The sequence below is a fragment of the Anguilla anguilla genome, chromosome 7, assembly GCF_013347855.1.
Source record: "Anguilla anguilla isolate fAngAng1 chromosome 7, fAngAng1.pri, whole genome shotgun sequence".
In the NCBI taxonomy this organism is placed as follows: domain Eukaryota; kingdom Metazoa; phylum Chordata; class Actinopteri; order Anguilliformes; family Anguillidae; genus Anguilla; species Anguilla anguilla.
Genome location: NC_049207.1, coordinates 56,276,979 through 56,290,874, shown reverse-complemented (window position 1 = coordinate 56,290,874; position 13,896 = coordinate 56,276,979). Strand labels below are relative to the sequence as shown.

Here is a 13,896-nt window from a genome sequence, read left to right as displayed (position 1 = left end):
AATATATTCACTGGGCATGCCCATGCCTCGTCAGGGCGTGACTTATTTACTCCGTTTTAAAATAGAACAGGAAAGTGTATTAAATTGCACCATATCCGTAATCTCCTTTAAAATAACTACTACTTGACACATCTGGGCCAAATACACAATTAGTAGTCTACTTCGTAATGAAGCCTGTTTGGAACTGTTTAAGGACGTGGTCAAAATACACACATTGGGTAAATGTAATCCTTTATTGATTAAAACTGTTATGATACATATTTGGGAAATATTGGTTGTTGGAAAACAAATGTAGACAGTGATCTTGTATCTAACACACTGTGTGTGTGGAGCTGTGGGTGGAACAGTAGACTATAGACTTTCAGTTAATTTGCCACCTTTGTGAACTATAGGAGGGATCTGTGGCTTTGGGAAATGTTCTTGGAAGGCTGTCCCTGGATAGTGTAAGACCTTGACTCAGTACACATCCTGATTCATTTTGAAAGTTTCTCCCCAAAAAGGTATCGAAATGAACTGAAAACACATCCCGTCTCGTTTTGATAGTTCAGTTTTCCAAAAGAAAGTCCAATTTTCAGTTTTATTTCTAAATCAACATTATGCTTTTATGGTCTGCAAAATTAACTAATGACCAGATTGTTTTTTCCCCCCATAATTATAACCTTGTTTCTGTTATATCAGCAGAACAAAATACAGTCACCAGTAAATGAACAGTTAATCCCAACAAGCGACCACTAATGTGCCACTTTGCTCCTGTGCCGTTTGTGTGTTTGTAACTAGATTATAACTTGATAAGTTGGCCATGTGCTCTCCCACACAGACCAGTCTCCTGCTGACCACACTTAATTACAATCAGTCACTGACCCCCTTTGGGTGAAACTAAATTACGTTAAAAGTATGCATCACAAAGCCACTAAATCTTCCTGCCAACCATCGCAATCAAAACAAAAGTACCCCCGGCTGAACACAGCAAGGCCTTCTCAGATATAAGCAGGAAGAACACAATGATACAACATGACAAACATGTTCAAATAAAGCCTGCTAACATAAATGATATGGACACTTGAGCCACAGCTGATATTACTCTGGCTGTAGAAGGACAGAAAAGCATGGTGCAGGAGGAACAAAGAGCCCTTCCTCTCCTGAGGCTCACTCTCCGTACGGAGAGTTTCCCAGGCTGAGGGCGGCGAAGGGCCCAGCCGCCTCTGCGTCCGCCTCTTCCTCCTCGTCTTCCTCTTCGTCGTCGTCGTCCTCCTCATCGTAGTCGTCGTCTCCCGCCCCGTACTCTTCCTCCTGCTCGTCAGCCCCTCCTCCTGATGCCAGGTTTTTCCAGTAGGCGTGGTACCCCGAAGCTCCGCCCCCATCGTCTGCGCAGCTCTGCCGACCAAACTTCAGATTGCGGGCTGGGGGGGGGATTGGGGAGGGGGGGCGGCATGTGAGCACAGTGCACAGCTAAGAGGCAGACAAGCTGCTCATAATAATATTACTTACTGGACATGCTGAGGTCCTTAGTTTCCTGCGTTTCGTGCCCACACTTGGGGCAGGGGAGAGACTTCCCCTTCTCCTGCTTAAACACTTTACTCCTGGCGTGATCGTCACAGTAGCAGGCCTGGGGACAGCAAAAATAAATGTAAACGCATGCAAAGAGAAAACATTTACGTGCAATCGTGGCATGTTTGTGTTTTTTTTTCTTTCTGTTTGACTGACCTTGCAGCGGAGGCAAGAGTGCTGGCCAAGACGATTACAGGAAATACCTGCAATGAGAACAGCGTCACAGACTCAAGCGCTCGAGAGACACTCCTCTAGTCATTCTTTCTTTGTCCTCCCAAAGGCCTGTCGCTATTGACAGTGCTCTACCAAATCAAAAGGGAAGTAGTCCATAAAAGTAGTCCATTGTTTTTAATCTGAATATAATGTTTACATTGATATTTGAGTTCTTTAATGTTATTGTAATGTCCACAACAATGCCAATATTGGGATAATGTAATGTACCTTTGATTTCCAGAAAAATGTACAAAAGTTTACATAGGAAGCAATTATATTTTTAAGGTGTTTTTTACAGTAATAAAAAAAATGAACTAGTAATGTAATATAAACACAAGTCATAATGACATTGTGTAAATTCAGGCCACTCAGAAACAGTGATGTCACACTTACACTTGTATGTTTCCGCCTCCAGAACCTGGCAGCTGGCCTGATGCTCAAACTGATCGTCTTCACACAGGAAGTTATGGCAGAAGGAGCAGCGAAATATCCGGCCGCCTGTGGCAAAGTGAGACGGCGATCAAGCAGGAAACGCCTGAGAGACAGGTACCCAACACGGCCACACCCGGGCAAAGCCGCACACTGTACGCAGGGCAGCGGTCTGTACACAAACACCCCCCACCCCAAAACAAACAACCCCCCCAGCAGTGGAGGCATTAAACCCGAGTCCTCCAGGGGTAGATATTACTCTGGTGATTACCGTGATCCCAGACGCAGCGGTCACACTCGATGCAGTCCGCGTCCGACAGCGGGCACGTGCAGGCATGTGTGTTCAGACACTTCGCTCCGTGGCAGACCCAGGCCTCACAAAAATCACACACCGCCCCCTGCAGGCATCATTTGAAAACACAGGGAATTATACCATGCCACTCGAGAGAGGTGGTGTCAGGTTTGTTTCATGTACACCGCAAAACAAAATTAAGCCGAGATTTTGTGCTGAAAGTACCTTAATAACAATGCACTATACTGATAGACAGGAGAACGTTCCAGGTTATCAACAGACATCTTCGGCATTGGATCAAGCAGGAGCTCAATGTCAAAAACCCTATTTTTCCATGAGTGCCTTTTTAAACACACACTGAGCTCATCTAAACACCAGCCTGTATTACACCTTACCACCATGGCCATTCCGGTGCTGTGGACCCCTGGGTGCTTGATTACACAGTCAGAAGACTTCATACACTTTGTTTTTCCTTTGGAAAGACGAGAAACAGACATCATAGTAAGCAACCACTACTAAGACACATTACAGCTCATAAACATGACTCATGAATGACTTTCCTTGTTTCTACCCAAATTTCAGCAAACCCTTCTCGAGATCAGGAGAATTCTGATTAAACTACTTTTCTTGTCATTTTCTAAAGGCCATAGGCATTAGACACAGACTGATGTTTTTAAGCCTTACCACACTGCGCACACATGGGCAGCTTCTGTACAGAAGAACAGAAGTAGCAGAACGCTCTGGTCTTCTGACGTCTTGGTGTCATTTAACCAAAGAAAAATACGTAGGAAGAAAATAAATATGTTGTTAGTTGGCGCATAAATTAACAGGTGAGCTTGTGGTTCACTGTGGAAAATGTAATGCTCTCAGTAACCGAAATAAACAACCTACAGGAGACTTATGTGCATAAAAGATATCGTGCTGTGCATGGTGTGTGGCCAACTTTCTTTTCTCAAATAAATCTGCAAAAGGATCCTTACCTCAGGCACTTGTCACACTCCTGCAAAACAAGAGTACCATCCTCATTTAACAACGTATTAACATAATAAACTTCGTAATAAGATATTTTTGTGTCATTTGGCTTTAATCAAATGTCTACAGATTGAAAAAGCTGTGCTGAAATCTTCCTGACTTTATGAAAATATGAGCTCTGCATTAAAAGAATCGAGCGTACCATGGCAGAGTTGCATGGGTGTTTGGCCACATCGACATGCTCCCTGTTAGCACGACTCTGTTTCTCCCTTTCCTTCCGGCTTTCAGCTTTCTTGCGTGCTCCCGTCTTCTTTTTTGGCATCTTTCAATGGACCACAAATCCTGTATCATAAGGAGACAATCATTAGAGCTCAGAACCAACACAATACTTTGGTTAAAATGGCATTATAATTAATAATCCTTAGTTATAATTAAGAGTCGCCCTTAAATATACTACAGCACCGGTCTGAATGCGCAATAAAACTCATTTTAGACAGCATGCCACGTAGATTATAGTTCCATACACTACAATGTCTTAATACTCTTGTGTAATGGTGCATAAATCACTCTGCATCTCTTCTACTTCGCTTTCATAAAAGAAACGGTAATGAGATTGTAAGCAGGCTTACCAGCTAAGCTTTGTAGACTAGTTAGTTGTCATCTGCTACGTCGGTAGCTCCCATAACTCTACTCCCCGACTAGGTTTCCCGTACCTCACCCTTTGCTAACGGTGGCTACCTCTTACCCCAGCACCAGGCCACGGTCCCGCCTTGTCAGAATCATCAGAACCTCAACACCTTCAATGAAGTCGTGAAATTAAGTTGGGTTTCCTCTCACTAACAATAAATCCTTCCTTAAACTTCTGCAAGGTGGTGGACATTTATGAATGTGAGCTTGGCACTGCTGACCTGTTACCCAGCTAGCACAAGCTAGTTAAAATACCAGCTGACGTTATATGCTATGGCACTAAGCGGTAGTTAGCTAGCTCGCTGGACTGGCTAACTACAGAGTTAGCCTTCGCTCCTCTGAACTTACAGCTAACGAGCTTGCTAGCAATAGAAAAATCACCAAAACATGGATCAAGAGCCACATACAACATACATAAATATTATTTTAACAACGCATTTTGCTAACCAGATAGCTGTAATAATTCAAGTTAACCCCTACCCGGTAAAGCAGAGATGACCCACGCAGCGTTTGCTTACGCAATGACGTCCTGTCCCACACAATTTACACTCCGGTCTAACAAACCAGGGAAATAATTCAGTTCCTACCCAGAACGGTAGCCGAACCAAAATATCAGGGTACTTGTTGCGGAGCTTTACAGTCTATGGTAGCAAGTCAGGCATATCATCATCAACAACAACAACAACAACAACAATAATAACAACACCGCCTATATAGTTTGGAATGTGTTCCCCCACAGTTGGAGGGTTATTTCTTTTTTCTCAAACACCTTGTTAGCAACCCTTCCACTACTATTACTTCGGTAATGATCACAATTGTGATTTTTTAACCTGGTGTGATAAAATATGCTATAAACTATTGTACTTCCAACAATAGACTATAGTGCATATTTTATCTTAATTACACTTAAATTAAACGAAATGAAAGCAATTTGGCAGTGTTTGTGTTTTATACGTAGACTGTAGATGTTTTCCCCCCGGACTTTTGCTACAGGAAGGATAACATCCGTAGAAATATGCTAAACAAATCCAGGAGATGGCGCTATTCCATTAACTTTGTAAAAGATCTTTACGCGTTCAGGCCAAATCACAATACAGTAGCAAGCTAGCATCGACACCACAAAGCACCTCCTGCGCACCCAGCAGTTCAGAAATATCGTCTCATGAAGCAAACAGACGTTGGTGGCGTTTGTTTGGTATAGCAAGCTAGTTACGTCTGTAGCACTGATATATTCAGTGTGGTTCGCGTAGAAGAAGATTGATTACTTGGAAGAAGAGAGAGTGAACGAGGAAAACAAACTGAGACCGTGGAGCAGGAGTCAGCTCGGCAGCAGGGAACCAATCGGCTCGGGATTGATATGGCAATGTCCCTTATTCAAGCCTGCCGCAGCCTGGCTCTGTCAACATGGCTGCTCTCTTTCTGTTTTGTACATTTGCTGTGCCTGGATTTCACCGTCGCGGAGAAAGAGGAATGGTACACCGCGTTTGTGAACATTACCTACCTGGATCCTGCGACTTCAGAGATCAAAACAGAGAAGACCGAGTGCGGCCGCTATGGCGAACATTCACTGAAGCAGGATGCCAAGGGGGTGGTGGTAATGCCCTATTTTTTGCACGACAGACAGGCTTGCGATCCGAACACTAAATTTGCGATCCCCGCTAATGCTAGCTTGTGGGTAGCTTTGATAGCAAAGGGGAACTGCACTTACAGAGACAAAATTCGCCATGCCGCAAGCCAAAACGCTTCTGCGGTTGTCATATTTAACGTGGGCTCCAGCAATGCCAACGAAACTATCACAATGCCCCATCAAGGTAAGTTCCTCGCCAGAAGCTTGTGAACACAGTATTAGCTGCGATCGTAGCTTGCTAATTAGAAATAACCCACTACCTACCTACACGCACATGTTAATGGTTGCAAGCTGGATAACATTAGTGCAAATAACGAAGCCCTCTGCAACAAGGCCCTTTTTGCAGAACATGGCCAACACACAATCTACTTGTAGCTTTATATGCAATGTGGATTTCTCGCTAGCTAGTTTTTTTTCATGGTCGCATTTTGTATGATTTATAGCTACGTTTCTTCTTATTCTCCGCTGTAGACTGAATTTGATTGTAACTAAGTCTAGCTAGGTAACACTTTGTTAGGTAAAATTTCCTTCTCTTTTTTATGGGGGGGGGGGGGGGGATGTCGCCCTGCGGTGACATCATAACATAAGCACAGCTGTACCTGTTGCAGACCGCCCGCCCACTTTATATGCGCAAAACTGTGATATGTCCCATCATTTTAGCGACTTTCCCCAGTTTTATGCTGGCATGCAGTCGATTTTTCATGCGATACCCTCTGTTTTATCCTTCGGAGTCAGACGAGTACAGTCTTGCACGCAATTCTAATGACAGCATGCGTCTTTCTAAAGCCTGACCCTATACGTAACGCGAGGTTACGGCTTTTTCTTTGCGGTTAGTAAAATTAGCAACAGTTGTACCCACAATTAGCTCGCTATAATCTGTTTGCACATGAACGTGTGATACATACAAGTATACAGAATATAGGGCCATGCACAGGTTATCTGTATAGTATTTCTACAATGCATTGTATGCCTACATTCTGTGCTAAATACACAGCATTTTTTCCCCATACCAACTTTCCAACACCTCTGTTGCAGTCATTCCTAAAAATAGTGGAGTACGCTATAGGGATGTCTCCTTAGGACGTATCGCTACCTAGTTGCGTTCTCCTATTAGGCTGTTGATTCCACAAAATGTCTCAAAATCACAATATTGATTGATATTGATTTTGCTAATGTTTCATATTGCTAATATTGAGTGAAAAGCACGAAAAAAAAGTCATCATTACATTATCATGTTACTTACTTGGTTGATTTACCAGTGCAATGTATTTGTACTGTGGCTCTATTTTGTACAGAATTATAGATGGTTGTCATAGTTGTTTACAAAAAAATTAAGTGCATGTGGTGCGTGCGTGTATTTTTTACGTCTTTTTACCAGACTCTTGCGTGTTAGTCTATCCTCGTGGTGTGTGAGAACACTTGAAGTGAGCGTTGTCATAATGACAACACCCTTAACATAACACACATAGGTGTTGTTCAGCCACGAGATGATGGTTTTGCAAGGTAGTGGTGTTTTGTTTGAGTTGGTGTTGACGTTCACGCCTGGCTGTGTTTTTGCGGTCTGACCACTTAACATTCATGGTCTGTGAGGTTCAAGCTGGCTTTCTGCGACAAAGCCAGCCTGCAAAACCTCTCTTTGTCTTATTTAAGTATAACATATACTGTTATGTCCATTTTCATACGGCCTCTGTAATTATGATCCCTGTAATTTCTGTTCTGGTCTGCCAGACTCTTAGCTTGCCTACACACGTAAGATTTAGTTCTGCTTCGTGGTTTCAAACGAAAGCACTTGTGATTGCAGTTGTATCTGAAACAGCCGTCACTTTAATCTGTGGTTAGGTTGTGTCTTGGCTTTATGAAGATGTCTAAATCTGGTGTAGTCTTCCCTATGATGGTATCAACATGGAACATTTGTGGAACTGAAGGCTATTTGTGTAGTACCTGGTTCGTGATAACTTAACAATAGCATTGGTCGCACAGGAAAGCGATTAGGTATTTAAGAATGTTCAGTAGTTGGAATGCTATGGAAATTTCCTTAGTACGAAGCCTGCATTGGATCAAAATTCACGCTTTGGTCGTGACCGCGAAAGCACGGAAATAGTCGAGAAGCTCAGATACAGTCGACCAAATTTGATTACTTTAACCGAATACTCAAGCGGTTTGAATTCTTTGCCTCCCCTCCACAAATGCCAGTTCGTTGAAATGACGGCAGACTGGCATTCTGTTCTGGGAGTATTTACCTGTATGAAGCATATGGACAACATATGCTGTTTGTGCTTTGTTGACAGTCTTTTTATAAAGAAGGGCCGCACTTTTAATAGACGGAGATGTCTTCATGGTAGTTTGGAAAGACATGTCGTGAGACATCGCTGTAAATGAACGTAAAGGAATAAATCGAGTCTGCAGACTGAACCCGGGGTGACTCCTAGGGGGAAATCTTTCCTGGGTTGTAATGCCGTGGCCGCTGTGATTCACGCATTCCCTGTGGCTTTGCGATCGCGCACGTAGATCGTAGACCCGCTGATCGATGTACGCTTAATGTTTTGTTGTATAGCAATAAGGCCACGTTGCCAGATACGCCTGCATCTCATGTTTATTTATGTGGCTTTTGACGGAGGTAATTAATAAATAATTAGTGCTTTGTTTTTTGTGTGAAAAGTTCTGTGTCCTTGAGGATTTACACACACCTCATAATATTCACGAAATCATGCTGTTTACTTTTAATGGGCCAACTTGGCCTACATTTTTTTGATAAGTATTTAATTCTTTTCCACAGACTTACTCGCCATCCCAACAGATGGATTTTTCTTTTCTTCTGGGTGTTTTGTTTGTTTGTTGGAGTAGTTTCTTTCTTTTCCATCTGGTTTCTTGCTTTTTGAATCGGAGGTATGCATCCAGGACGTATGTCATGACTACCTCCAGACCCGACGGGGGGGCGGGGCGGGGGGGGGGGGTATTCGATGCTGATGGAGAGCAGCTGTCTCGTACCCCTAGATTTTACACCCCCTAATGGACTGCCACATATCTGCCCGCAGACCCCTGGGGTTAAACACACGCTCGGAATGTGTTTCCCCTTCTGAAACGTTCTCAGGTCTGGAAACACTTCAGCGAAAGGCGTCTTCAGTCTAACTGCAGTAGGGCTTCGTTTTGTTCGTTTTCCCTGGACATTTGAGATGGTTCTGAAAGACAAAGTGCACTGAACCCAGGCCTCAGTTCCTGTTACTTCACTAAGATCAGCAGAACAGTTACCCGAATGCAAAACAAAGAGTCTCATTAAAGCTGTTCTTCTTAAAACCTGGGACTGCTTTTGAAAATTCCAGTAATAATTTTTTTTAAAACAGTGGCAGTTTTGCATGCAGGTCCAGATTGTATCTGGATGAAGCAGGGTCAGATCATGATTTTGACGTTCGGCATGTTAAAGATGTGTCTTGTGATCATATTTCAGTTGTCATGTTTAATCGTATTTAATATAGCGTGCCCGGTATCCATGGAGCCCGGGTGCTCTCAGTCCTGTCGATTCGGGCCTGCGTCTGAAGCAGCAGGTTCGTACTCGCTGTAGATGGGAAGGAGTCCCTCTGTAATGTCGTCCCGCTCATGATTTAGTGTTGCTTACACCGTAGTTTCCTTTTATCTCTCCTCTGCTGAATGCATCATTTCAGCACTCGAGTTTCAGTCCTGTACCAGGCAAAATTCTGGATGTGCAAGCGCCTATCTTTCTTCTTAGGCCCATTTGCTTTTACTGTATAACAAATAGACTAATGGCTTCATTTATTGGCGTTGGCCTGTGAAGGTGTTTCAGGGTGTGCAGCGTTTAAGGAGTTTGGCCTGGATCCCGCTTTGCAGGCTGCCCTGTGTGTTGTGCTGCAGTGTGGGCTTTTTCTTGTGTTCCCAGTGCAGCGCTAGTGAATGTTGAAGCAGACGACCATTTTGGCTCTGGCAGGAGCCCTGTGTGAAGCACTGTTCCTCAGCATTTGCCATCTTGGTGCAGAGAGTCAGTGTAATTCAGCATCCAGCAGGCTACCCTAACGCACGACAGCCCTACCGCCTGCACACAAAAGGCCCCACTCAGCAGTTACGCGCTCATCTGCTTCCAAAATTAACGGCTTCCTCAATTCCCTCTCGCACGGACCGAACCGGCACGATGTGTGTGGAATCTGTCTAACACCGTACTGCACACCTCGTCTTTGTCTGCTGTTATGCTTCCTCCAGCCCGGCAGCGTATTTTTAGCGTTTGCTTTTGTTGCGGTTTCTCATTTTTTCCGTGCCGTTGCTAATTGTTCCTCTGGGGTTGAATGTTTGAATAGGGAGCATAAGCTGCCTCTGAAATGCTGCTTGCACAAACTTTGAAGTCCTTGGAGGAAAAGTATGGGAGTCTCAGTGTGTTGGTGTCATGTTTCAGTAGGGTGTTTGTTATGTGTTGGTGTGTTATTTGAGTTGCGCGTATGTTGTGTGTTGGTGTGTTATTTGTGTTACGCGTATGTTGTGTGTTGGTGTGTTATTTGTGTTACGCGTATGTTGTGTGTTGGTGTTATGTTGGAGTCTGGTGTATGTTCTGTGTTGCCGTTGGTTTGCGCTCTATGGTAATCCCTCAGACTGAGCCAGATGGGCACATTAGTGAGAGCAGTTAATCCAAACCGCTTTAGGCTTCTAACATGCAAAAGCCACTGTGGGATATATAGTAGCTATGTATAGTGAGATATCATATAGAAGGCTATGTTCCAGGATACATTTGCACACTAGAGAACAGTGATACCAATGGGGGCCGAACCCAAATTTGGTTGATGTACGTATGGAAATGTCTGAGTTATAGTATGCTATATCAGCAAGTCCCCTGCCCCCCAAACTGATTTTTTAAATATGTTTCTTGTCTGTGTAAGTTTGTGGTATGTGCCCCCCTGCCAGCATCTGTTTGTGCAGCATGGTGCTCTGGTTACAGCTGATCCTGTTCCAGGTCCTGCTCTGTTTGTGCTGCATGGTGCTCTGATTACAGCTGATCCTGTTCCAGGTCCTGCTCTGTTTGTGCTGCATGGTGCTCTGGTCACAGCTGATCCTGTTCCAGGTCCTGCTTTGTTTGTGCTGCATGGTGCTCTGGTCACAGCTGATCCTGTTCCAGGTCCTGCTCTGTTTGTGCTGCATGGTGCTCTGGTTACAGCTGATCCTGTTCCAGGTCCTGCTCTGTTTGTGCTGCATGGTGCTCTGGTTACAGCTGATCCTGTTCCAGGTCCTGCTCCACTGCTTCAGATCATCCTGGTGCAGTGTGAGCGCTGGCGGCCATGGCGACCGGTGCGGGCCTCCTTGTGCGCGCGCTAGTCTCCGTGTGCGCGCGCTAGCCTCCGTGTGCGCGCGCTAGCGGTGGCGTTCGGACCGCCATGTGCCGTTTCCAAGGGGATCAGGCCTGGCCGTCGCTGTGGTGCTTAAATATAGATTCCAGGCCAGCGTCCGACGCTCAGAAGATTAGTGGTCCCTGCGCTCAGTGCGCCGGGGAAACGCTTTACTGTAGACCTCCTGAGGCCCTTTCTTACCTCCTCTCTGCTGCTCTCTGAGTCGCGCCTTTCTGCAGTGTGACTGTAATTAGTGGAGTAAATGATGGCGGGTTCTGATCTCAGTCGGTGATCGATCTGATTTGCTCCGGTAAATGTTCAGCCCTGCAAGGGGATAACGCACATGTATGAAGTAGGCTGTAGTGATCGTGGCGTGTGACGGCGTGTGCTAGGCGTGTAAGTGTGTGAGTGGTGTAATGTCGGTCAGCGGTTCTGTCGGTCTTTGAGGTCGCTGATGCTCGTTCGGCCTTGCGCTGAAAAATGGCACCCGCTCCCCGCGCTGATCACCCGCTCGCTCTTCTGCGTGTCTGTTTCATGGCCCCTTTACTGCCGCCTCGCAGTTTACAGTTTGCCAGTACACCCCCCCTCCCCCCCACCTCTGCCCCGCCAGCCGTTATGTGCTGCTGCAGTGATCTGAAGGTGCTCCGAACCCTTCGCAGTCTGGCTGCGCTGTGTGAGCTGGTGTCTGAGTCATGGCCGCTGTCTGTGTGACAGCCTGGCTTCGGCTGGGTGCCGTGGAGCCGCACGGGGGAGAGCGGGTGCAGACGGGCCAGTTTGAGACGCTGTATTATGTAATAGAGCGTTCTCAGCACTGTGTCACGCACTGCGTTCCTCTTCATACACGCGTGTCACACACTGCGTTCCTCTTCATACGCGCGTCACACACTGCGTTCCTCTTCATACACGCGTGTCACGCACTGCGTTCCTCTTCATACACACGCGTCACACTGCGTTCCTCTTCATACCCACGCGTCACACACTGCGTTCCTCTTCATAATCGCGTCACACACTGCGTTCCTCTTCATAATCGCGTCACACTGCGTTCCTCTTCATACACGCGTGTGACACACACTGCGTTCCTCTTCATACACGCGTCACCCACTGCGTTCCTCTTCATACACGCGTGTCACACACTGCGTTCCTCTTCATACACGCGTGTCACACACTGCGTTCCTCTTCATACACGCGTGTGACACACACTGCGTTCCTCTTCATACACGAGTCACACACTGCGTTCCTCTTCATACACGCATGTCACACACTGCGTTCCTCTTCATACACGCGTGTCACACACTGCGTTCCTCTTCATACACGCGTGTCACACACTGCGTTCCTCTTCATACACGCGTCACACACTGCGTTCCTCTTCATACACGCGTGTCACACACTGCGTTCCTCTTCATACACGGGTCACACACTGCGTTCCTCTTCATACACGGGTCACACACTGCGTTCCTCTTCATACACGGGTCACACACTGCGTTCCTCTTCATACGCGCGTCACACACTGCGTTCCTCTTCATACACGCATCACACACTGCGTTCCTCTTCATACATACGTCACACACTGCGTTCCTCTTCATACACGCGTCACACACTGCGTTCCTCTTCATACACGCGTGTGACACACTGCGTTCCTCTTCATACACACGTGTCACACACTGCGTTCCTCTTCATACACGCGTGTCTCTGAAGCTCAGCACCCTGAGCAGTCAGATGCACCAGGTCACATGACCGTAGCCGCTGACCCAAATGGAAGGTGGGCTGCGTGCTCCAGTTTCACGGGATACACGGGCGGTTCGTCCGCGCGGCGAAAGGTCGGCTTTCTGTTCGGCCTGCCCTGGCTGCACACGCTGGGACTCCTTTAAAGCCGCTTTCCTAGGTGGAATGGTGCGGTACTGGGGAAGAGCGATCTGTGTGAGCCCTGTGTGCCGCTGTGTCGCGGGTGTAGCGGTATGAGCGCGCCTCCTCTCTGTAGCGCTAATTGAAGCTCAGGAGGAGGGTGAGAAACACACAGCGCTAGCGCTAGCTTGGAGCCGAGAGCACAGGTGGATCTGACGGGACGCGCAGCGCAGTCATAACAGCACTTTACTGCAGACCGACTCACAGCACAGTGGGGGTGCAGGTAACACAGTTTATTTTTGTACAGCGTCTGCACACTGTCTCGTGTTAAGTACCCTACGTTCTGGGTCGTGTTCAGAGTTGGCTTGTTTAGGTGTGTGGCTCTGTTTCCCGACTGACGGAGAGAGACTGGTCTCAGTAAGGGCCAGAGCCGTCCTAATAAGGACCCACAAGGCAACACTCTGCATCTCTTCCTGCAGGAGCTCCTCTCTTCCTCTGTCTGCAGGAAGTGAAGGGATCCTCTCTCCCTCTGACCGCATGAAAGAGTAAACCCTAACACTCCTCTCCCCCCCCCCCCCCCCCCCAGGTGCCGGGGACATCGTGGCCATCATGATCCCAGAGCCCAAGGGCCGGGAGATTGTGGCCCTGTTGGAGCGCAACGTTACCGTGACGATGTACATCACCATCGGCACGCGCAACCTGCAGAAGTACGTGAGCCGCACCTCGGTGGTCTTCGTCTCCATCTCCTTCATCGTGCTGATGATCATCTCGCTGGCCTGGCTGGTCTTCTACTACATCCAGAGGTTCCGCTACGCTAACGCCCGCGACAGGAACCAGGTGGGGCTCCGTCGGCCCGCGGCCCGTCCCATTATCCTCGGGGAACTTCCCGTCCGGCACAGTCCCCCCCCCCCCCCCCCCCCCCCCCCCGGCGGGGGCAGAGGCATTGGCATGGGAACAGGAGGGGG

At 46.9% G+C, this 13,896-nt stretch overlaps 2 protein-coding genes across 6 annotated transcripts in view; one reads left to right on the top strand and one right to left on the bottom strand.

The window, feature by feature from the left end:
• Nucleotides 1–214: 214 nt before the first annotated feature.
• znf330 (zinc finger protein 330) lies at nucleotides 215–5,770 on the bottom strand. 3 transcript variants are annotated; one of them, XM_035427688.1, is made up of 10 exons: nucleotides 5,643–5,770; nucleotides 3,657–3,796; nucleotides 3,463–3,482; nucleotides 3,167–3,237; nucleotides 2,878–2,954; nucleotides 2,462–2,588; nucleotides 2,155–2,259; nucleotides 1,705–1,751; nucleotides 1,489–1,606; nucleotides 215–1,400 (listed from the first exon to the last, which is right to left on the bottom strand). In XM_035427688.1, exons 2-10 carry the CDS (start codon nucleotides 3,774–3,776, stop codon nucleotides 1,147–1,149), a joined length of 939 nt encoding a protein of 312 aa, XP_035283579.1. In that variant the 5' UTR covers nucleotides 3,777–3,796; nucleotides 5,643–5,770; the 3' UTR covers nucleotides 215–1,146. The 3 variants fall into 3 exon arrangements, with proteins under 3 accessions (XP_035283579.1, XP_035283577.1, XP_035283578.1); XM_035427686.1 differs by lacking the exon at nucleotides 5,643–5,770 and adding an exon at nucleotides 4,622–4,724; XM_035427687.1 differs by lacking the exon at nucleotides 5,643–5,770 and adding an exon at nucleotides 4,084–4,615.
• rnf150a (ring finger protein 150a) overlaps nucleotides 5,228–13,896 on the top strand; it is a 28,019-nt gene continuing 19,350 nt past the window's right edge. For all 3 annotated transcript variants that reach the window (XR_004766354.1, XM_035427684.1, XM_035427685.1), the window contains exons 1-2: nucleotides 5,228–5,952; nucleotides 13,518–13,768. Coding sequence is in view for 2 of the 3 variants with exons in the window: in XM_035427684.1 (XP_035283575.1) it covers nucleotides 5,499–5,952; nucleotides 13,518–13,768 (705 nt within the window). In the remaining variant the exon portion in view is untranslated. The remainder of the gene's footprint in view (nucleotides 5,953–13,517; nucleotides 13,769–13,896) is intronic.

What these genes read in the sequence shown, in the direction of transcription:
- znf330 (XM_035427688.1), bottom strand. Translation starts at nt 3,776, where the DNA reads ATGCCAAAAAAGAAGACGGGAGCACGCAAGAAAGCTGAAAGCCGGAAG. An exon ending in GCACCGGAATGGCCATGGTG is followed by an intron (nt 2,589 to 2,877) that starts GTAAGGTGTAAT and finishes TGATGCCTGCAG; the next exon opens with GGGGCGGTGTGTGATTTTTG. An exon ending in TAAGGACCTCAGCATGTCCA is followed by an intron (nt 1,401 to 1,488) that starts GTAAGTAATATT and finishes TCCCCCCCCCAG; the next exon opens with CCCGCAATCTGAAGTTTGGT.